Source organism: Mchenga conophoros, linkage group LG22 (assembly GCF_057382185.1).
Source record: "Mchenga conophoros isolate Kocher_MC1m ecotype Shallow Benthic linkage group LG22, M_conophoros_male_GT1.1, whole genome shotgun sequence".
Lineage (NCBI taxonomy): Eukaryota > Metazoa > Chordata > Actinopteri > Cichliformes > Cichlidae > Mchenga > Mchenga conophoros.
The window spans coordinates 13,900,965-13,924,274 of NC_140546.1; the positions used below are offsets into that span (position 1 = coordinate 13,900,965).

General features: G+C 40.1%; 1 protein-coding gene across 2 annotated transcripts in view; it reads left to right on the forward strand.

Annotated features, from left to right (window-relative positions):
- Window positions 1-23,310, forward strand: part of osbpl10a (oxysterol binding protein-like 10a) — a 101,650-nt gene that overhangs the window by 38,651 nt on the left and 39,689 nt on the right. For both annotated transcript variants that reach the window (XM_085262202.1, XM_085262201.1), the window contains exons 4-5: window positions 2,428-2,496; window positions 9,125-9,322. In XM_085262202.1, coding sequence (XP_085118328.1) covers window positions 2,428-2,496; window positions 9,125-9,322 — 267 coding nt within the window. The remainder of the gene's footprint in view (window positions 1-2,427; window positions 2,497-9,124; window positions 9,323-23,310) is intronic.

Here is a 23,310-nt window from a genome sequence, read left to right on the forward strand (position 1 = left end):
TGAAATAGAATACTGTTGCAAACTCATACTGGGTTCAGTACAAAGTTTTTTTTGTTGTTTTTGTTTATTTGTTTTTGACAGGAGTAGGATTTTCCTCAGGTGGAAAACTCTGTGCAGCGTACCTAAAGGAATTCCTGCCCTCTTTCTTTTTATTCTGCTTTTAAGCGGCTGGCTTTGAGTAAATGGAAAAGTGACAGATTTCTTCCTGTCATTTTAAGTTTCAATTGGTCTCTTAATTAACGACCCATCACAAGATACAGTCTAGATCATAATACTCCTGATCTTATTTAGTCGTGAACTGGATTAATTTGTCCCAGATTTGGCTGTTTGCGAGCTTCCTTAACTTCTCAGTTGATTTTAATTGACAACAAAATCTTTCTTTCAGCACTTCGCGCGCTACAATAACCTGTGACTTGCTATGGATTGTGAGCCAGATGAGCTACTACTGTTTTTATTATTTCTTCCTGTCATTGATTCGTAGTCATAGTGCACTAAAATATCATTTTTTCCGCTTCTTTAAAAACAAAAAACAAGTGACTTCAAAGAGTTATTGGGTTATAGCTTCCCAAAGCGTTTGTGTTATAGCAGGATAAACAACAATGAACTCCGGCTGCATCCTGAATTTCAAAGTGAGTGTAGTACATTGGCTCTTGTACTTATTTGACAATGATCTTGGATGGTGATGAAACAAACTGAAATGGATGACATGAAAGTAATAGTGCTGAATAGTTTTAACCTCGACACACTGCGCGTGGCATCTTCTTTCGGGTGATTTACAGAGGTTTGTTACATTTTCCGATTCTTCTCTGCACTCGCCCTATGAATGCTCATCACAGTGAGCATATCTGCAGTCGGAAGACTTTATTAAATGGCATCCAGATAAATGCCACATCTCTGCCGACAACAAGTACTGTTACGTTTCCAGATGAACTATGTGCCTCTGACTTTGTGAGCGACTCATTCTAAAAGGAAACAAATAATATGAAAAAGAAAGTGAACGAGACATACAGAAATGTGTTAATGTACGCAAGAAATAAAATGAAAACGGCAACAAAAGTGAGGCTGACACCCTTTGCCCAACTCATCTCATCTGTCTTGTGAAGCTTTGCCTGCTGATTAATCTGACAATATTTTTAGTCCTTCCTTTGATTTAGTGATTTAGGGAAATATCGTGTAGTAGAGCGCTCCTGCTGCTTTAATAAAGGATGCATGTGCAGCTAAGAGTCCCTGGCGTCACTGTCCTCTTCTTATCTCTGTATGCTCACTCCAGATGGATTACTGAGTTGGGTGCATTATAACTACCTTCATCAAAAACTGTATTTTTTTTCCAAATATGGATTTCATGGAATAATGTTTGGGCCATTGCTTCTTTGGGGGTTTAGTGTGGTCGTCAAGGGATTAGTTCTATGTGTGTCGGTGTGTGTGTGCTGCCTGTATCTCTGTGGGGTGTATCCCCATTCGTCTGATCCAGTGGAGAATGAGGCTTGTTATAGAGCTCCTTGTGGAGCTCCACAGCCGGTGGTGACAGTGTGAAAATCAGCAGTGCATGAACAAGAGAAAAAATCCAAACTGTGTTATTTCTGCAAACTTTTGGTATTAAAGTTAGGTTTTTGCGTCAGATTGCAGTTACTCAGAATGTACTTCATCGTTTGTTTTTTGAGTAAAGTTTAGAGCTGATGCTATTAGCCACTTCATTATATGAACATCTGTACAAACTGTTAGTTTGGAGAAGCTTGTTTGAGGCTATCGCTATCTGGTACTGCAACGCTGGAATATGTAGAGTTCACAGCGTTTATCTTTTGAGTTATCTCTTTTGTGCCTCGTAAAATTGCAGCAGTAAGGTAACAACTTTTGCTCTGAGGGTGAGGTTTCTGATTTCTGGTTTGTTTTGGACTTTTTCCAAGTTTTACTCTTTGTTTTCCAAACAATTTGGGATCTTCCATGAAAGCTAAGGTCAAATGCAGTAATCTGCTAGATACCAAAGTATTCTGAGGTACTATCTTTGCGAATGATATCAACCCACAGGAAAGAACACCCACCAGTGATACACATTGCCAAGGGGTTGCTAAGTGGACTTCTGGGCTAATTTATATTCTTGAACATAGATAAAGCCTACAGGATAAAAAGAGAAACAAACTTTTAGATTTAGATTTTAATCACCATAATATTTTACTTGTAATGCAAAGATTTTTGAGTGTAGTGATTTTCCTGGCATCTTTTTCACTTTAGCTTCATGAATAGAAAAGAAATACTTGTGTATGTATTCACTATGTTTGCATACTAAATCTGCAGAACTTTAAAGATGACTTTAAGATGAAATCTGTATTTTTATACATTTTTTTTCTACTGTTCTTCGCTCTTTGGAAGCAGCTGCTTTTTTCAAATAGGTTTTCTTCTTATTTACTTAGTTTATGCTTTTTGTTTCAGGTGAGGAAGCTAAAGGGCTCAGATGAACACTTGAGTGTGGAAAGAGCAGGAGGAGGCCAGGAGCTGCTGGTGAGTAAATGACAGACAAATATTGCACACACACACACACACACACACACACACACACACACACACACACACACACACACACACAGGTTCACCTTCAAATGTTAAACCATGAGAGCGAAAACTTCTGTTGTTCCTTGAGCGTAGATATCAGTCCGCTGCATATAGCTCCTTACAAAATCCAGATTTTGTGCGTCTTTTTCAACAATTAAATAGTTTACAGCCTCATTATGTTGCCTGTTTGCCAACTTGCTTATTCAACATGTAGCTCTTCAACACATCAAACCGTTGCACAGCTGGAGCGGGGGGGGTTCCAATTACTCTGCTCGGCCATAATGAGAAAAGCAATCAAAAGATGGGAGAAAATTGGATAAGTAAGGAAAAAATGGAAAGGCAATGCGCTCTATCAGTCTTTTCCCTTCTGGCCTGTGGAGCTGAGTAGCAGTTTTGTTCCCGTTCGGTGACTGTGGGGCATTTCCACGGCAGCAGCTGTTATTACTGTACGCAGTGCTGTGGTCTAATCCGTCCCTGAGCCTCGCTGTCTGCCTCACAGATCGTTATCGCAGCCACTCCGTTGATGAGGCAGCTGGCGGTGGAGGCGCAGCCACATCTCCGATAACTCACCTCTGTGACACAAAAAGTGTGTCGGGAAAGATTTATTACAAACAGAGGCGAATGATTTCGTTTCCTTGTGAGTTTTTATGGAAAAAGATGTTGATCCATTAAAGGTGCAGTCAAAAATGGCTTTTATTTTGAAGTAGAGCAAGAATATGCTTGTGTGCCATGCTTCTAATCAGTAGGAGGTAAGTGCAGATATCCTTTGGGCTCGACAAAACAGTGTGAATTAATGACAGTTTGTACGGCATGTTTGTGATGATATGCCACTTTATTGCCCAACGTGGTGCTGTGCGTTATGCGCAGATATTTCTGCCTTGATCTTGTCTGTCTGAAAGGTTGTTCTAGATTTCTTCAGTTGCAACTTTGGAAACCTAAGCTGTGGCTTCATGTCCATTTTAGCCCTCAGTCAGAGACTGGACACAGAACCCCTGAAATCAGTCTGTAGGGGAAAATTGTGTAATTTTGGAGCAGTGGGGAAGTGGTTGCTGGAGGTTGCTGATAGTCTCTAGTTGATATTAGTAACAAAAAATATATGCTGCAGCACTGAAAACCACCTTGAGATTGCTTTGGTTGTTAGCAGATTGCCATCATTTCCTGTAGTTTGCCTGTAAGACACTGACTTGTCAGCAAAAATAGCAATCCGTCAATTAATATTATTCTGATACATCGTTAGGGCCCACCTCCCACCTCCCATCCCCCTTTTCCTTTTGAGTGAGTGTGTGTGTGTGTGTGTGTGTGTGTGTGCATTTGTAAAGCTATACCTGTAATCTCCATAATACCAAAACCCCTGAAAAGCCAGCAAAGTGCACCATGATGAGAGCCAGAAACCAATATTGAACTAAGGTGCGTACACAAGCATAGAAGGCAGCCAGCAGTGTGGTAATTGTGCTATGAGAACAACTCTATCCCCATCAAAAACACCCCAATCTTCACAGTTCAAACATATAACAAAAAGTGTTGATGAGGTGACAAGAACTTAAAAGTCCAGAAACCCCACAACCAATAGCAAAGACCAACAAGCTGAGAACACCAGCGTTCTGTGAGAGAACCATGCAGGAAAGTCTGAACACACGGTATAAGTCAACCAATACTGCAGAAGCCAAAAGGCAGAAAGCGATCCGAAGGCCAAGTGGGACAGCAGCTACCCCAGCCCCCGCCCTCCTTCCGGTCCAACTGCTCCACATATCCAGTGCCACTCCCAGCCTGCCCGGAGCCAAGAGAAAACGCAGCAGAAAGGCATTTACTTTTAACTACATGTAAATTTATTCTGAGGCTGTCACAGCCATCACCTCTCTGCCCCTCGATGTCAGCATTATAAACGCATACAAGCAGTTCAGTGTGAAGTACATTCGCTCAGCAGGAAAATACATGTAATCTTCAACCCTAGCTAACCTTTATTATTGTCTGTATTTCTTATTTTAATGATAAAAATATTATTTTGTTTCCTGTTTTGTTTGATTAAACTGTATTTACACCCAGAGCCATCCCCGATATCCTCCGAAACTCACTATTCGACCACTGAGACATGTAAACCTTTTGCCACTGTTAAAAGATTAAACCTTCTATTTCGGTATGGCTTTGTAGAAAACTTGATGGTTATTATTTACGGAGGCATGTGCATTCACATTGCTCTATATTCCAAGCTAATAACATTTTAAAATGTGATATTTAATCAGTTTTCCTTCCATCATGCTTTAGTCTTGCGCTGTAACTAATAATCATCAGTCTTATGTGTGTCATCACCACCATTCATCAACTGGACTGATCGCAACAGAGTTTACTGCTAGAAAGCGTGTCCTTCATTTCCTATAAACACATTTACACATCTTTATCAATAAATGGATATCTATCCCAGTCACAAACACGCCTATGAGCATGAGGCCTGTAAAGAGAGACTGCATTGTTAGACATGATGAGGTCTAAAGGTTAAAAAAATGAAGCATGCTAATGTTGTGCTACTTTGTTTGTGTGCTGTAAAAGGGAGTGATGAGGGGGCAGTAGAACTGAACCAAGTGATGTAACTAGGCTGTTTTTCCTTTGTGTGTGTGGGTTTTTTTTTTTTTTTTTGGCCTGCAGAATTACTCAAAGATTTATGGACAGATCTCAACGGAAATTTAAACTTTGAACTTACAAAATTTTGTGGCGGGGCGCTTAACCATTTCATTTTGTGCCATATATAATACATAAAGATCATTTAAAAGTGAGGTTTTGCTGTTAAAATGTGTTTCCTGTTTTAACCTGCTTTGTTGATAATCTAGTGAAAGTGCAGAATAAATACATCATCTTTCTCTGTGCAGCCACGTTGTTTGCATCACATACAGCTTCCAGTCTAAGAAAGCCCCATGTTCAACAAAGCACTAACTCTTAAATGAATGAATAGACACTTATATCTCTTCGCCTGAGGATCTTCCCATCATTTCCCACAGGACAAGTTGACCTTGTTTATTGCAGTGCGGCCAAAATATCAGAGGTCGCATCTGTTGGAGTCAGCAAACAGGGTTCCCCTTTCCAGCCACAGCTGAGTCCTGCAGGTAGCCGGCTCCAGCATTCTGTTGTGATAGTCTAAATTCACGTGACATGGCTTCAGAGTTTCTCTGTAAAAGCCTTTGAAGTTATCAAGCTGATTAGCAGTCTGATAAATTGGCCAGTGACCTTATTATTTCTTTTGTTGTGAAGCTGGAAAGGTGCAAACACCCCTCCTGAGGGCACAAGAAGGCAACATATGCCCTGTGAGTTAGACTGATACAGCTGTTTCTGCTCGATTAAGCCTTTGAATAGACTTTGATCAATTCACACTTGAAAGTTTTTCATAGTGGACACCCACCTCGTCAAAGTAATGGGCCATATCTGTTAACAAGTCAGTCAGAAGTTTCTTCACTCCTACATACTCTCTGGTGTATAGAAAGTTATATTGTTGCAAATGAAAGCATTTAAGAACCACAGCAGTTAAAGAGCGTTGTTTTCCAGTGTGTAAAGGGCACCAACTCTCTGTTAGCTCAATGACTGCAATTTCATTTTAATTCAGTTTCACTTATATAAGGCCAAATTACAGCAGCCTTCACCTCATAGTGCTTTATTGTTGGGTAAAAACCCTAAAAAGGTGGAGAGAAAACTGTATGAGCAAGTATTTAACCACAGAGAGAACTAAAAACTCTGGTATTACCAACAGCACCAAATCTGTGTGCTGGGAGCTTCATGGCTTCGGTTTTGGTGGCCTAACAGCTGCAGGTGTAATGTGTCTGTGGCCCAGTACTTTTTTTCCATTTTAGTGTCTCAGTATTGAGCTATTTTCAGACACTCTAACCAAGTTTATTGCTGAATAGCAAGTTGTTTGTAATAAGTGTCTTTCCCTGTGGTGCTGACTTTCCTGTCTACTCCTGATGCCTCGCAGAGGGCCAGGTTTGCCCACGCAAGTGTTGTTGTAAAGATAGGACTTCTGTACCGCAGGGTTAGACTAACAGGAAGTGTACCGAGGCCACCTTCTTTGAACGAGCCCTGTCCCCCAGTAAGACCTGTAAGACCTCTGCTTTTCTCTTTAAGTGAAGTTAGTAAAGTATAATCACATTAACTTTGCAATTGCCGAGTTATTTATTTATTTAACTTAACGATTTCAGCAGTTAATTTTAGATAGAAGTGAAATGGTAAGAGAGGAATGCACTTAACTAAAAGAGCTCTAATTATGTAAATACACGTCTGTCCTCCTTCCTTCCAGCTCTGGCCCTCCTTTTTCTTTACAGCTTTCTTATTTTTTCTGTTGCAGTTTATTAAAGTGCTTTGGGGCTCTGTGCCAGTTTTTGGAGTACAAAACCTCAGCGTGTCTATCTGTTCACACTCCCGAAACACTGTCTTTTCCTCATACTCATAGCTCGTGGCTTAGCCGCGCACAATACAACAATGTACTCTCCCGTAAGCTGTTTATCTTCTGTTAGAACTGCTTCACAAGTACAGACCTTCAGTACCTCCCTCTGCTTAGACTTTGGTGATGCATCTAATCAGAAGGAAAATATTCTTAACTTGTGAGCAGTTTTATTATCTGAAAAGAAGAGGGAGTGACCCCTGATTATTTGTGTGGTATGTAACAACGGCAGGTTCGTGATGGGTTTGATCCTCTTGGTTACTGCAGAGTGAGCAGCATCTCTGACCAAAAACGGGGAGGCCATTTGTTTCCCTCTCATTGTGTGGTGCTCTGGGGTGGAAGTTGTTTATTTGATCCATTTTATTTTCACCGCTGCTGTGACCAGACCTCTGTGGTCTTCTGGGGGATAAATCTGCGCTGGCTCTCTGCTGCAGTATACTAATGGAGAGCAGGGGCAGGAGAGAGAGATACTGGTCTGACATCGCTGCCTGTGTGAGCATGGAGGTCAGCGAAGTGAGGAGACAAGAGTCACAGAGGGGGAAGCAAAGGAGGCATCAAAATGAAAGATGTGATGTGACTTAAGCTTTGCCGCAGAGGGAAACAAAACAACAAAAAGGCTGATTCTATCTTTTGATAAAACTCAGCTGAGGCACCCACCGCCTATCAATTCACATGCTTGTATGAGAAAAAATGTTTTTAGGTAACAGTTTTACTGGGGAACAACAAGATGCATGACACATCACACTGTGTCAACATTTATTTAACACAAACTAATCCAAAATGCAATGACTCCATGATTCAGTTGTTGGCAGAGCCACCTTTAAGCTGTTTTGGATTTTATCAGTATCTCACATTGTTATGGACGAAAGTTCGTTGAGGTTTGCAGGCATCCGTCTATGCACAGCTCTCTTTAGGTCCCACCGCAGTTGATTGGATTAAGCACTTGACTTTGATTGATGTCCAAACCGCCATCATTTAATCTGGAAGTTTTCTGGCTTCCTCTTTGGACACATTTGTTTCATTTTCTTCAGTTGGACTCTCTCCTGCAGGGTTTTCCCTTGCAATTGATTTATTAACGTACACATGGTGGTTAGAACAGAACGGGAGGCTGGCACATATCCCATAAATCCAATGGTAAATTAGTGTTTTCACATATTGGTAAATAGGGGCTATGACCACTTTCAGGCCAGATTTACCTGCCAGACTGATGGCCTCATATTTGACTGTAAAATACTTTGGTATGTTTCCAAGTTTTCTCTTTGACTGCAAGGTGTTCAGGTCCTGTGGCTGCAAAACAGGCCCCAACCACTGCCTGACAGTTGGTATGCTGTGCTTGTTTTTTGCTGTGCAAATGTGAGCAAATATCTCCACTTTGGTCTCATCTGTCTTAAGGAGAGTCTTGGCTTTTTTGGCTTTGCTGTCATGCTCATTTTAGAGAGAAAACGGTTGCTGTTTTTCCAAATAGTTCTGCCATGAACGTTTAACATACTGCGGCCTGTAGAGTCTCATCAGTTAGTTAAGTGCAGTTGATTAGCAGCGCCCGGCTGCTACTTACTCTCTTAGTTCCTAAGAAAGCAGTAAGGGTGTACTTCACACACTGCTCCTGCTACTATATTTTACAAATAAATAATATGCTTTAATACGTCATGTGTTATTGTTCATATGAGCTTGTATTTACCTAACTTCAAGACCAGTTTAGGACCAGTTCATTTTTCTTCCATTATGTCCTGATATGTAATATCTTAAATTGAAAGAGGTTGTACTTTTTTTGCCACATGACTGTAGCACAAATCATTGTACGATTGTGTGTCACTGGATGAAAGTGGCGTGTAGTGCTCAGTAAGATTAGTACGATTTAAGTAACAGTTCATTTACCAGGACTTACCCAGTGAGTTTAAAGGTTTTAAGGCGTTGGTTGTGATGAGTTGGAAGTGACGGATCCGTGTCACTAGGTGACATCATAATAAAACGCACAACATTAACACTAGCATGAAGCTCATGAACATAAAACTACTCTCCATTTATGTGTAATAGTGAATACATCTTACTAAACCCTTATTTATTTATTTTTTAATCATTATGTATAGATTTTTTATTTTCCTTTACTTTTTCCTTTACATCATCATGTTCCTGTCATCTTTAAATCCCATCTTCCAGGGCTCCTCTTCCTCTGGTCGGACCCGTAGTTTCTCCCTCCTTCCCCACCTAACACCAACTTCATCCCCGGGATCTCCGAGGCACCTGGGTCACCCCGCCACACCCAGCAACATCGTCACGATCACTCACCACAAATCTCCAGCTGCAGCTCGACGAGCCAAGAGTCAATACCCAGGCCGGCTGCTGGAGGTCAAAGAGGTGGGTGGAGAAGTCGTAGCAGTAACAACACGCCTTTTGACTTATGAGTGGGCATATGTTTTCACCTTTTTAGATTTATTGAATGCAGTTTCCTTCTTCAGTACACTTTCTTTCTGAATTTTTCCCTTAAAAGAAACTGGCTTTAATTATATGTTACAAGAACTAAGTTAAAGAATAGTTTTATTTTTCCAGAAAATGTTATTTATTAATTGATAAATTACATAAAGAAACAAGAACCCAACAAGAGCTTAACCTATCATGGCGTGTTTGTGTCAGTTTCTGTCTGACACAAGTGAATCGCGGGAAGGAAACCTCCTCTTCCTCCTCTTCCACTGTAATCTCGGCAGTTCTTTTCTCTGTTTTTACTGGAGACGGTCACTCCTTAACATCTCTTTTTCATTATAAAGATTATTCAGCTGTGTCTGTCCACTGCTTGAGGGTATCCAGCACAGTTTTGTACTAATTTTCGGTAATGGCTTTTTTATTAATGCCAGCAGTGAGCAGTGTTTTCCAAAGACAGGATTTGGTATTTGGTATTCCACCTAAGGAAATACTTTCTATAGTCTGACTCATAAGAGGCTGTTTTCAAAGGCTTTTACAGATTGGTTATCTAGTAATTATATTTAATTTTAGTATTTTTGTGTCCATTAGCAGAAATGTTTTACTTTGAAAAACTAAAGCCCCTCTGCGGTGTAACGCTCTGTTGAAGTAGCAGAAGTCTGTCATTCGGATGTGGGTCACTTTAACATTAATGCTCGTCACAGCTTCATTCAAGCTTAACAACAACAGAGCGCCATGGCGCACACGAGACGGGACAGTACAGCAAGTGATGTATAATGCATCACATCGCAGTAGACAAACACGAGTGTTCAGAGATTTCTTTTTTCCTTCATTTTATTGCTGTTAAGGGGATTTTTTTTATTTTATTTTTTTTTTAGAAAAACTGATAATTTCTTAGCTTTTTTGTGAGCTGAGTAAATCAGACAACAGGGAATCTTGTGAGTGTCTGACATTTTACTGATTTTCAAGCACATAGATTTAGCAATTTAATATTTAGAAATTGTGTAATTGCAAATAAATCAAATCAAATCACTTTTATTGTCACATCACATGTGCAGGTACACTGGTACAGTACATGCGAGTGAAATTCTTGTGTGCGAGCTTCACAAGCAACAGAGGTGTGCAAAAAAAAAATACAATAACATAAAACAAGCAAAATATAAGAATGGCTAAATCTGAGAGTAATAAATATATGTACAATATATATTACAGTAAAGGCAGAAATATCAAACATTTATTTCTTACAGCTTCTTCCATGTAAATAGTTATAGATTTAATTTCTTTTACCCACAGTATCTTGCATAACTGTGCAGCTGATTGAAATTATGCTTCGTGAATAGTTGAGCATATATACTGCAGGGATTTGTGTTCTCCTGCAGTAGAGACTGAGAGAAGTAGATGGGTAGCATTCCTCTGGTTAGAAACAACAGCATGGACACAGATACAAAGCACTGTATATAAAGGCTATAAGGCTATAGCTACGTTGAAGCTAACAGATAATTCAGCCGCTTGTTTTGTTTTCTCATCAATTGTTATTGCGACTTTTATAAGAAGGAGCCAGAGTGTTCATTGTGAGCTGGACATTGAAAAGAGCACGCTGTCTACTTTGACGTATGAAAAGCTGATGCGATTTATATCAAAGTGAAGAAATACGTGTTTAAAAGTGGCGTAAAGACATGCAGCAGGGTGGATGATGAGGAAATTATGGTTCAGCGGTGGTAACGTATTAGCAGTGCGTGGGCAGGTTTGGACTCCCCGTCTACCTGCAGTGAGTGTGTGCTGTCAGATGAGGGTATTGTAAAAATATGTGGTATTACTGATCTGTGGGCTACTCTTTCTTGGTGCTGATGCTTGGTTGCTGGTCTAGCAGCCAGTTGCAGAGAAGAGTGAAGTAATAATATTTGACTGATGCACAGAATCATCCATGTTGAGCATCAAGGTGTTGGGATTTGAGAATTGCACAGGAATCCTTTCCAGTGGTCAAAAACCCCTCATCACAGGCAAATACCTCCCCAAATGGGCATTTAAATTAAGCATGTTTTATATAATATCATTTTATATTTGTCACCCTTTATACTGTGAAGCCTCAAATATAATTTACAATATAATTGTCCCACAAATAATCATTTTTCCGGCATGCATACAACATATGAACTAGGGTCCTGGCTTCCTCCTCGCATTTCCAACAGGTGCCATCGTCAGCAAGCTTCAACCTGACTAGCTTACTGGGAGTCCAGTAATTTCTGTGAAGCAACTTGTATTGGATAAGCTGAGATTGGGCTTCACATGAGCAAACATACCACGATGAAACCAGCTTCTTCCAACTATCCCCTAAAATCTGAATTCCCCCCCTGAGCCTGGAATTCTGATTAACTGGAAAAATTTTCCAGTTTTTAATTAATACAGACTAGTTGTTGGTTGTCTTTTCTCCTTATTTCACCCAAACTTCACCGAAAGTCCATTGCAAGGCCTGGATTTGAGTCCAATTCAGGCCATTTCCTATGTGTTATCCCCCCCTCTCTTGACTTTTTTCTCATCTACTTTCCTATCCTGTCAAAATAAAGGCAAAAAAATTAATCTTTTTTTTTTTTTTTTTTTAAAGCTGTGCTATATTTTCTGTGACCTTTGTCTTCAGAGATTGTAAAAGTCTCAGGTGAGACACTGGTGCAGTGAGTTCAGCAGATATTTCTGGCATCTTGGCAGGCCTGACACTGACTGCAGTGTGCTCACACTTTACTGTAAGTTCAGCATGGTTGGCATTTTTTATTGCATATATATCAATACTGATTAACGTGGCTGGTGACAGAAGCAGTTTGTGCAATCATCAATTTGCAAAAAAAAAAAAAAAGCTAGAGAAAAGACTAAACTGTAAACCGTTGATATTCCACGCAGTGTTGCCCGGTTCATCCCTGAAAGTGTGTACTGTACTAATGCTACGTTTAAACAGTTTTATGATTTCTGTGAGTTAAAACTTGGAAGCACAGCGTAAGTTAATTAAAAAAAATCTCCTCACTTGACATTTCCGGTAACTTTTGCTGTAGTTTGAAGTTCAAATCCTCATTAATTCTCCCCGCCTCATTCACCAGTCCTGTCAGTTCTAGTTACCACTTTGTCCCCATGTGCTACATCTCTGTACTCTCAGAACGGTCGTTCACTCTTTACCGCTTATCTTTCCAGAGAAGATTTTTTTTTTCCCTCCTTTTCTCCCATCACTTCTTAATAGGCTTGTCTGCAGCTGATTTAAATTGATTAATTGCACAACATTAGGCTTGAAGTGAAGTTGGTAAAGCAAAACTAATAGACACAATGAAGACATGATTGTATGCTTGGCTGGTGAACTATACAGCCTTTTGCTGCTGCAGTTTTGCTTTCACCCCTTTTTTTGTTTAGAGACAAAATGTTCTTTTCGGATTATTGCCAAGCAGCTGTGCATCTGGTCGCTAAATTATGGAGAGATGATGACAGGAGGAAATATGGACAAAGAGAGACAAGAGGCTTTCTAAAATACTTCTGCCCATGTAAACTGTTGGTACTGAGAATGGAAACAGAGGCTGACAGGTATGAAGTCATGCCGGCCATGTCAGAAAATGTTTGTTTATCTTTATAAGAGACTTTGTGATATGTTTTTGTCTTTTAATTATGCAAACCTAAATTAAGACCTCAAAAATTATTGAATATTTTAATTTTCACTCTTTTTTTTGTTGCGTGTTTCATTCCCTAATTGTGGTGCAAGCAATTGTATGTGAAAGTGTGTAGTGACAAACCGACTGAGCATTACATGAGTGCAGTTCCCATTAAGTAGTCTGTGTAATCAGCCATGCAATGCATTTGGTTTGCACCATAGAGCACCATAGAGCTAATCCAGGGGAGCATATGCAAGTCGGGGAATCTGATATGGCACAGCGCCTTTGGAAATTTGTTAAAACAAACCATAAATGGGTTTTTTCAGCCTGAAAATTGGGGCAAATTATGTCTGTCCATCCATTTTTCAATCGACTTTGTGGGCGCACTGGAGTCTGTCTCAGCTGTAGTACTGTGACAACCTGGCCAGGCCACCAGTCTGTTGATTGGCTTTTGGCATTGTTTCTCACCTCACATCTTTTCAGAAATACAAATTTCCTTTCTCCATGAACTGGAATCTGCTGATATCCAGCATATTTATTCATTAACAACACACGCGCAGTGTCGCAAAACTGTCAGCGACATGCTAGCATAGTGTGGAAGCCCTTCATGAATCAATTTGCAAGTAAAACGCAGCAGAACTGCCACAGAAGCGTGCACAACAATAAACCTCGGAACCAGCTACAAGCTTGCAGCCTCGGTATGAGCAAAGGATCAAATCAGGTACAGGAAAATTATGGAGATGAGTGAAAAAGTGAAAAGGATGGATGACCTGTTATCTGGAGAAGTTCTAAGCCTACTGGGAATTGATGCATTGGAAGTATCTGATATGTTTTTGTTGTATGACGTATGTTGTTCATTCAGTTCATTTTCAGTTCATTTTTTGCACGTCTTTACAGAAGCAGAGCACTTATTTTGTTTTATTTTGATGTCAGAAGATCCTTCAAGTTACTGCATTTGGGGAAAATTGTGAAGTTTGTTTTATTGTGAAAAGACAATTTTGCTTTAAAGTACATTTTTATTTGTGTATGCTGTCAGTAATTGGTCAAGAAAATTAAAATCTGCAAAAATGTGAAAGATCTGAAAAGCGGGGACCTTCAGATGTTTGCTATTTTTAACTTTAAATCATTATTTCAGCCATGAGTCGGGCTGACTGTGTTGCTCAGCTGAAGGTTACAGGGATAAGAAGACAATCTTTGACCTGTGGATTTCTGAGCTTTGTACCAGAATGACAAAGACAGTTCATTTACTGTCTTCTTTGAGCTGGGACAAAGGAGCTTTATGTGACGCCTACCAAAGAGGAGATGTTTTGTTTTGTTTTTTTGCCTAATAACTTGTCGTGTAATTGACATTTCACTGGAGCATCTGTTAACCTTGAGTCACTGTGCCGCCCAACACTAAACGGTGTATTAAAGCCTGCCGTTTAACTCAACAGTTTCTCCTGCATGCGAGTCTGAAGGCACTCTTTGGAGGAGCATCAATGTTTCATGTGGAGATCTTTCTTTTAAGCCTTACTTGCTCGCTGAAGACCTGGCTGACTTCGACTTGTTAAATTCCCCATTCAAGATGCGCCACGCTGTGCGTCTGTCTCCCCATGCTAAGAATATCACGCCTAAAGGATTCACTCTGTGACAGAAAAAGAAGCTAGTGATCAGTATGAGTGCAGGATCATTTCTCACCTCTCAGGAGCAGAGTGTCTCTCCTCAGAATGAACCAGGGACAGTTTGAGTAAATAACAAGCAGATGGTGTGATCATTAAGCAAAACAAACATTCCTCTGGTGCCCGCCTTTCCTCCACAGACAGAAAACAAGGCCCTCTGTGATGCATGATTCATCCTCTGTACGGCTTCACATTCTTTTGGTCCGGAAGAATTAGGTTGCTTCTTTCTGTGACCTGATTCATATCTACCATTATTTAGCTCCTCTCCATCTCTCTTCATGTCTTCTCTTCCACTTCTCCTCCTGCCTTCCCTTCTTCCTCTTGTCATTTGTTGTTTTCCAGCCTTTATTCGTAACAGGCCAGTACACTGGAGCTGATAGTACAGGAGTCTGCTTCTGCTGTGATTTATACACAACTACACACTGTAGAGGCCAGAAAGCTGCTGCATGCTGATTACATAGTGGATTTATGATCAAACAGCAGCATCTGGGATGTTTTGTTGTACATCCAATTTATTTTCTGGTTACTACAGCTGATAATATTCATAAACACCACTCTTTTGCTTCCTGTAAGGCTCTCTATCACAGCTTTTTCCAATGTGAATCACGCTTGGATTGGTCCTTTACCTGGAACTAGTTTGAAGTGGGAGACCTTACCTGGGGCAAATTGCCCCTGACCTTGTAGATGCAATGTTCACTAAGGCACACAAACCCTTTCTCACAAGCTATCCAAACCTTCCTGGACCCTTTGTTGAATCATGAATTAATTGTGAGCACATTTTGCGGAAGATGAGTTCAGTTTCACAGGCCTGATAATAAATCACTTAAATAAAACCTGTGTTACAAAGTGAAGTAGGCTAAATAATCTCACAAAGCCTGAGAACAGCTGAGAAATCATTGACATCTTTTAGCTTGAAAATTGTTATAAAGCCATTTCTTTGGGACTCCAGTGAACCACGGGAAGAGCCGTGGCTGGGCTATATCATACTGTTCACGGTAATACCGGTGTAATTTTGGGCAATGATAGGAAAATGAAATATCGCAATAGAATATGAGTAAAACGTGCATGTGCAGTGCCTATGTTTATATACGCACATGGCGGCGACGCAGAATGAGAAGAGCGAATTGGTTTGTAAAAATGCTGCAACTTCCATGGTGTGGAACTGGTTTAGCTTTCGTCCGTCAGATACACAACAAAGCACTATTTTTGGTATGCTAGCGGGCCGTCGTTATTACCGTGTTGTTTGGAAAATACGGCACACTTAAAATCAATCCTTTTGATTTTTCTGAAAATCGACAGTGCCCCTTATGTATGAATTCTGGTTGTGTTTGCTGACCTCGAAACGATTTTACATGGTACACGGCGCTCGAAAATCTGTCAAATGTTTTAGTACGACTTTGCTAAGCTACGAAGCCGCACCGCTTGATGGATTGACGGAGCATTACGGCTATTGCAGGCAGGAGCCTCGCGGAGTGATACGTACTGGGCTTCAACATAATATTACCGTATTGTGTGTGTATAACCTCTTTAAGTTTTGTGGATCTTGTACATGCTTATATGGATATGTCGGCCAATTCCACTGGAAATGCCTTTTGGTTAAACTGTCAGCAAGGAATTTGCACTGTTACGTTTTTACAGTGGGGCAAAAAAGTATTTAGTCAGCCACCGATTGTGCAAGTTCCCCCACTTAAAATGATGACAGAGGTCAGTAATTTGCACCAGAGGTACACTTCAACTGTGAGAGACAGAACGTGAAAAAAAAAATCCATGAATTCACATGGTAGGATTTGTAAAGAATTTATTCGTAAATCAGGGTGGAAAATAAGTATTTGGTCACCTCAAACATGGAAAATCTCTGGCTCTCACAGACCTGTAACGTCTTCTGTAAGACACTTTTCTGTCCCCCACTCGTTACCTGTATGAATGGCACCTGTTTGAACTCATCATCTGTATAAAAGACACCTGTCCACAGCCTCAAACAGTCAGACTCCAAACTCCGCCATGGCCAAGACCAAAGAGCTTTCGAAGGACACCCAGAAAAGTATTGTAGACCTGCACCAGACTGGGAAGAGTGAATCTACAATAGGCAAGCAGCTTGGTGTGAAAAAATCAACTGTGGGAGCAATCATCAGAAAATGGAAGACATACAAGACCACTGATAATCTCCCACGATCTGGGGCTCCACGCAAGATCTCATCCCGTGGGGTCAAAATGATCATGAGAACGGTGAGCAAAGATCCCAGAACCACACGGGGGGACCTGGTGAATGACCTGCAGAGAGCTGGGACCAAAGTAACAAAGGTCACCATCAGTAACACACTACAACGGCAGGGAATCAAATCCCGCAGTGCCAGACGTGTTCCGCTGCTGAAGCCAGTGCATGTCCAGGCCCGTCTGAAGTTTGCCAGAGAGCACATGGATGATACAGCAGAGGATTGGGAGAATGTCATGTGGTCAGATGGAACCAAAGTAGAACTTTTTGGTATAAACTCAACTCGTCGTGTTTGGAGGAAGAAGAATACTGAGTTGCATCCCAAGAACACCATACCTACTGTGAAGCATGGGGGTGGAAACATCATGCTATGGGGCTGTTTTTCTGCCAAGGGGACAGGACGACTGATCCGTGTTAAGGACAGAATGAATGGGGCCATGTATCGTGAGATTTTGAGCCAAAACCTCCTTCCATCAGTGAGAACTTTGAAGATGAAACGAGGCTGGGTCTTCCAACATGACAATGATCCAAAACACACCGCCCGGGCAACAAAGGAGTGGCTCCGTAAGAAGCATTTGAAAGTCCTGGAGTGGCCTAGCCAGTCTCCAGACCTCAACCCCATAGAAAATCTGTGGCGGGAGTTGAAAGTCCGTGTTACTCGGCGACAGCCCCAAAACATCACTGCTCTCGAGAAGATCTGCATGGAGGAATGGGCCAAAATACCAGCTACTGTGTGTGCAAACCTGGTAAAGACCTATAGTAAACATTTGACCTCTGTTATTGCCAACAAAGGTTATGTTACAAAGTATTGAGTTGTATTTTTGTTATTGACCAAATACTTATTTTCCACCCTGATTTACAAATAAATTCTTTACAAATCCTACCATGTGGATTCATGGATTTTTTTTTCACATTCTGTCTCTCACAGTTGAAGTGTACCTCTGGTGCAAATTACTGACCTCTGTCATCATTTTAGGTGGGGGAACTTGCACAATCGGTGGCTGACTAAATACTTTTTTGCCCCACTGTATATAACTTTAATACACATAAAAAACAGCTGCTTGTTTAAGTGAAAATGCATTGATGGGGTTTTTTGCATTAATAAAGTTGTGGAGTTGTAAAGTATTTTGTCTAGTGTCAATTATATCGTCAGTTATATCGTTATCGCAAATTTTCAAATGTATATCGTGATAAATATTTTTGGTCATATCGCCCTGCTCTACCAGTGGACTAGTCAACCTCCGGACTCAGAGAAGACTGAAATTCTTTGGCTTTGCAAAAATCTATGTCTAATATTAAAAGTTGTTTGATCTGAGACATGTAAGAGTGCAGAAAATAAGAAGTCAAGAATGGGGCAAATGCTTTTTCACAACACTTTCTGTGCCTGAGAGATTCACCCCTACAGTGCGTGGATGCACCTTGTGATCACTGAATGTGAATGCTGTTTGTTCCAGAGATGAGATCATTTGTACCTTGTGAAATTGCAGGTCAGTTCAAAGGCAGAGTTGGCTGCTGTAAATTGGCAGTGTTGCGCTGAATTCATGAAAGGACAAACAGATGGCTCATTTCTGTTTGGTTTTCTACTAATTCCATATTATTATGTTCGCCAGTTGTTATCATAGTTTGAATATTTATGTGGACACATTTCATATATCAGAACCTGGTTATTACAGTGACTCTGATATTATACAAATCACTGTGATGAATAAAAAGTAAAATAGTGTCATTCAAGCAGTATTTTCATATGTTTGAATATTGAGGTTATTTGTGCTTTATAACCACACAAACACATACACGTTGCTATACATGCCATATTATACTATCATTCATTACACATTTGAAATCTAAACAATTAATGCCTCTAACATAACCTATTTAAATAAACTTACTAATAATCTGCTGTAAATGTGCGTTTTAAATATGATTCTTAAAACGTCTCAGTGCTGGGGAGCTTCTGTGTCTGGTCAGTTTCTCAGTACAGTTCAGTATTTTCTAAAAATCTTTATCACGCTGACAGCAGTAATTGCTATCCTGATGTATCGACGAGGTTTCGGTTGAATGTTTGGGCCATTGTCACGTTGTCACCTTCCATCCATCTGTCCCTTTGCTGAATGCGTGACGGTGGCAGTCAGACCACATAACCGTCTCTCCAAAGCCAGCTTGTCACAGCTGGCTGATGTGAACTCGTCAAACGCCTCGGCTGTCGGTGCAGCAGCACCACTGGGCACTTACACTGCCGTGGTAGAGCTGGATCATTGGGGTTATGCTATTTCTGGAAGCATCGCTGGTCCTCTTGGCTCCTGAGAGCACTCTGTCTGTCTGTCTGTCTGTTTCTGTGTGTGGCGGGGGAAGCTGCCATTATTGAAAGCTCTCTGATTTTTATTTTTTTTTATTTTTTACCTGCTTTTAAAAGTTAATAAACATATCAACTTTGATGCTATTTACATACAGAAAGCAGTGGTTGTTGAAATAATTTTTTTTCTTTTTAAATTTCCCTTTTGTGAAATTTGTGAAAATAATTAATTATTTGAGTGGGCCTCGAAGGTGACCACTAACACTAGCAGACATTTGAGAAATATTTGAGACATTTAAGTTTTCTACTTTGCTTTTTATAACTTCATCATGCTGTGTCAGATATTCTGATATATTTAAACATTATTTCACCCTGTGGTCTATTTTTTCTCTTTAAATTTTTCCTTTATCTGCTTTTATCGTATTTTCCTTGTGTGTAAACAGGTCTTTTTTCTTTTTTTTTTACCTAAAGAAATGTGGCTGCATTTTTTCCTGTGGACAATAAAACCCAGTGAGCTGTGTTATTTTTGAGCATGGTATGCTTTTTCTGAGTTACTTTAGGTTCCATAGCAACACATTTGCTCTCCAGCTTCATTGCCACCTCCTAAAGGCCCCTCTAGTGAATGTAGACCCTCAGGCATGTTCGGCTTTCTGGCATTATTAGTGCAACACAGATGTAATTACGCCTCCAAACCTCTGCTTTTCTGCCATGCTGCATATGTGCTGAGCATTCATCTTTTGTATCATATCGAATGTTTGGGCTAAAGCCGAAACCAAACAAAATGCAGGCTGTGTCTGTTTCCTGATGGACAGAAATCGTAGTTTTCTTTATAACAACACTGCTGTTAGCTCAGAATCAGATCAGATACAAATGAGAGACAGACAGTTGGCTTTGCTCTGCTGGCCATTATGTCATCCAGCATATGCTGATCATAGATTATCCACTTCCATGATACATGTTAGCTGATGAGCAGCAAAAAAAACGAAATGCAAAAAATTTCAAAGACATCAGGTTAAATGAGTGATGTCATTAAACAGACCGCTGATGCTTTCTCTGCGAAAAATAAAACATTAAAAGTCTTTTTTTTTTCTCTCAAAAAGGAAACGAAATAGCCACAGTAACTTTTTTCACTTGCAGTTATTATTTTCATGTTTTGCTTTTTAATGGAGTAGGAAAGATCCTAAGTCTTCCTTAAAGAAATAAAATGACAGTGGTGTGCACCTCTTGACAGTTTTTGCACTGCTGCTCCCGTTCAGACCGATGTGCGCATCTGTGACTTCAACGCAGAGAACAAACATCAACTTCTGTGTCAAACTAATGTGACTTCCATGTTGAGGATCATCACTGCGATGGTGATTGTATCAAAGCACCAGATCACGAGCATGACGGGGAACCTGCTTTCAACCATCAGCTTTTGAGCTGCCATATTAAAAAGCCATTGTTTAGAAAATGTTTTCAGCTGCGTCTTTTTTCTAATTGATTCTAGCTGGGGACACAAATCCACTTTGGGGTTGCATCAGGAAGGACATCTGGGGTAAAACTCCAAATCAAACACGTGAAGCTACCCGCTGTGGTGACCACAGGTTAAGGGAGCAGCTCAAAGTAGGTTTTATTTGGTACAACGAGTCTATCAATTATCGCTCTGGACTCTCAATTTAACACTGAAAGATTTGGATGTCTGAGCTCTGGAAGCACATCTGGTGACCTGCAGGTAGATGGCTTATGTTTTATTCACAGCTTTTCATAGACAAAGTCTATACACAACAATCCAAACCAGCGCACATCCTCTTTTTCTTTGTCACATATAATCAGCATGCTCTGAATTAAAACACCTTGCTCTGCTTGCCAACATAATCTTTGGCTGCTGTACACAACTGAAGATTTTAAAGAATGAGAGAAATGAAAGGGAACATTACCACAAATTTTAGATATAATATTAACAGAAACTTGCTCTGTCAAAAAACAAAAAGTCAATATTTGTGGAATGATTCACCTAAATTTAACTGTTGATATTCATATTCATCATGTTCATAGGGCCACTGCACCAGATCCTTACCTCCTGCAAATACTTACTAATAATAGGACTTAGTTGAAAATGTTTTCTAGATAGTGGAAGTTTTAAAATATAATATCTAAAAAAGACTCCTTCCTTCATCCCTTGAAATACCCTTAAATGTGGCATCATTTTCATCAAAAAGTGGAACATGTTTGATTTTTAATTAGATGAAATCACCCAATTTAAGTTTAAGAGTCAGTGTTTTGACATGTGCAAGTACATGTGGCAGAAAGAGACTTCCACTGAGTGCATAAATGGCATAAATCACTTTATGATTTCACTTGATATTATCGAGCATGCTTGCGCTCATGCTAAAACAGACTGGTCATGTTGAACTCACCACTTATACAGGAAAAATGTCAACCATGATATTGTGGTATGAGGATTTCTGTCACAAGGTAATGTAGAAAAGCCTTAAATAATGCCCTGTAATTACAGTAATGTGTCACAGAGTGTGACAGCGTGAAGGATTTTAGCTGGAAAATAAAATAAAATCCTGTTTCAAGTAAAAGAGTAAGTTGTGATTGTTTGACAGACACAGTGAAGCAGAGATGATATCAGTGATACCATACACTAAGAATCTATTTATAACAAGCATTCAATAGATGACACCCTTCTCCCCAAGAACTTCAGCATAGCTGAATAATTGGAAAACGACTGTGCATTTTCAGGATGAAATTCCTTCCTGTGAATCTCTTTGCCACATCGTCCTCACTGCAACAGCTTTTCAGTGACTCCAGAATAGCTCTGTGTACTGATGCATGGAGACAGATGTGCTGTAGAAGTGTACGCAGAGGACGAGTGTTTGTGAAGCCATTCAATATTAATGAATACAACATTTCCAGCGTGATAAACAACCCAGATTCATTAGCCCTGAGAAGCTTATTACACTGGAAGCGAGAAGCGGTTAGTCTTTTTTCTTTTGTGATGCATTTAGACTCTGATAGGTGACTCATACAGAGATAATTTCAGTAAGTAAGAAATACTCGGTGTGTCTGTGGGAGCACGGAGGAGAACCTTTCTGCTTTGACGAGTTTTTGCAGTTTCTTGTTTTGGCACTCTCGTCTTGGAGCAGGTTGTGTGGATTGCTTGTTTCCAGTAGTCAAGACTGAGGTTATACCACTAGAATTAATGCTAAGTGGTATCACCACCAACGTGCCAGTAAAGTTGTTGTATAAGATGATGAAAGATGAGTCACATTCATTTCTGTTTCTTTATGCGTGCACTTGACATTTTTGGTTTGGTTTGTGAACATAACCTGTGCAAACAGACTTCAAATACTGTCCTCAGTTAATCCAACATGATAACATTTAAAGATGCTGCAAGCCATTTTCTAAAAGTGTGCATTAGAGTGTCTCTAATGCTCAAAAGTAAGCTTTAATGTGGCCTGTAGCCCAAAAGTGATGCTAGGATCCTGCTCGGTGTTTAAAGAAACAAACAAACTGATCTTACTTTTAAAGATTTGCTCTTTCCACAGTGAGTCAGCACAGCTGGAACTAAATAGCTCGGCAATTCAGGAGTCAGTTGTCCGCTCTAGGATGAAGATACATTCTCTCTTAAACTTATTCCCTCATTCTATGCTTTTAGGTTTAAAGGTCCCTAAAATGCAAAAACAGGTCAATAGTTCAACAGTATTGACTGTTAAGATGGACAATTTCCTAATTTCTTTTTCTTAATCAAACATTAGTTAAAAAGCAGCAAATTGAGCATGAATTGTTGATACAGGCTAAATACACGTCACAATTAACTGCAGCATCTATTTTAAATGCAGCTTTGTTTCATTTAAAATTGTTGCTTCAAAAATCAGATCCAGGTCTGCAACCAATCACAGTCGCGGTGTTCAAAGTTACTTTGATACATCAAGGTGGTGATAAAACGGCAGAGGTGGATTCAGTCTGCTGTCAGTCGGCGACTAAATTGGTCAAGTTGACAATTACATGCAATCTGTTTGTGATAATGTGGTGATTAAATGTGCCGTCTACACGGACGTTAACATGGACTGCTTACATCCAGAGTGTAGAAAGAACTTCATATATCTGAATTAGAAATTCCTCCACAAATAGTGATGTAGTTGCTGCAGGGCTGT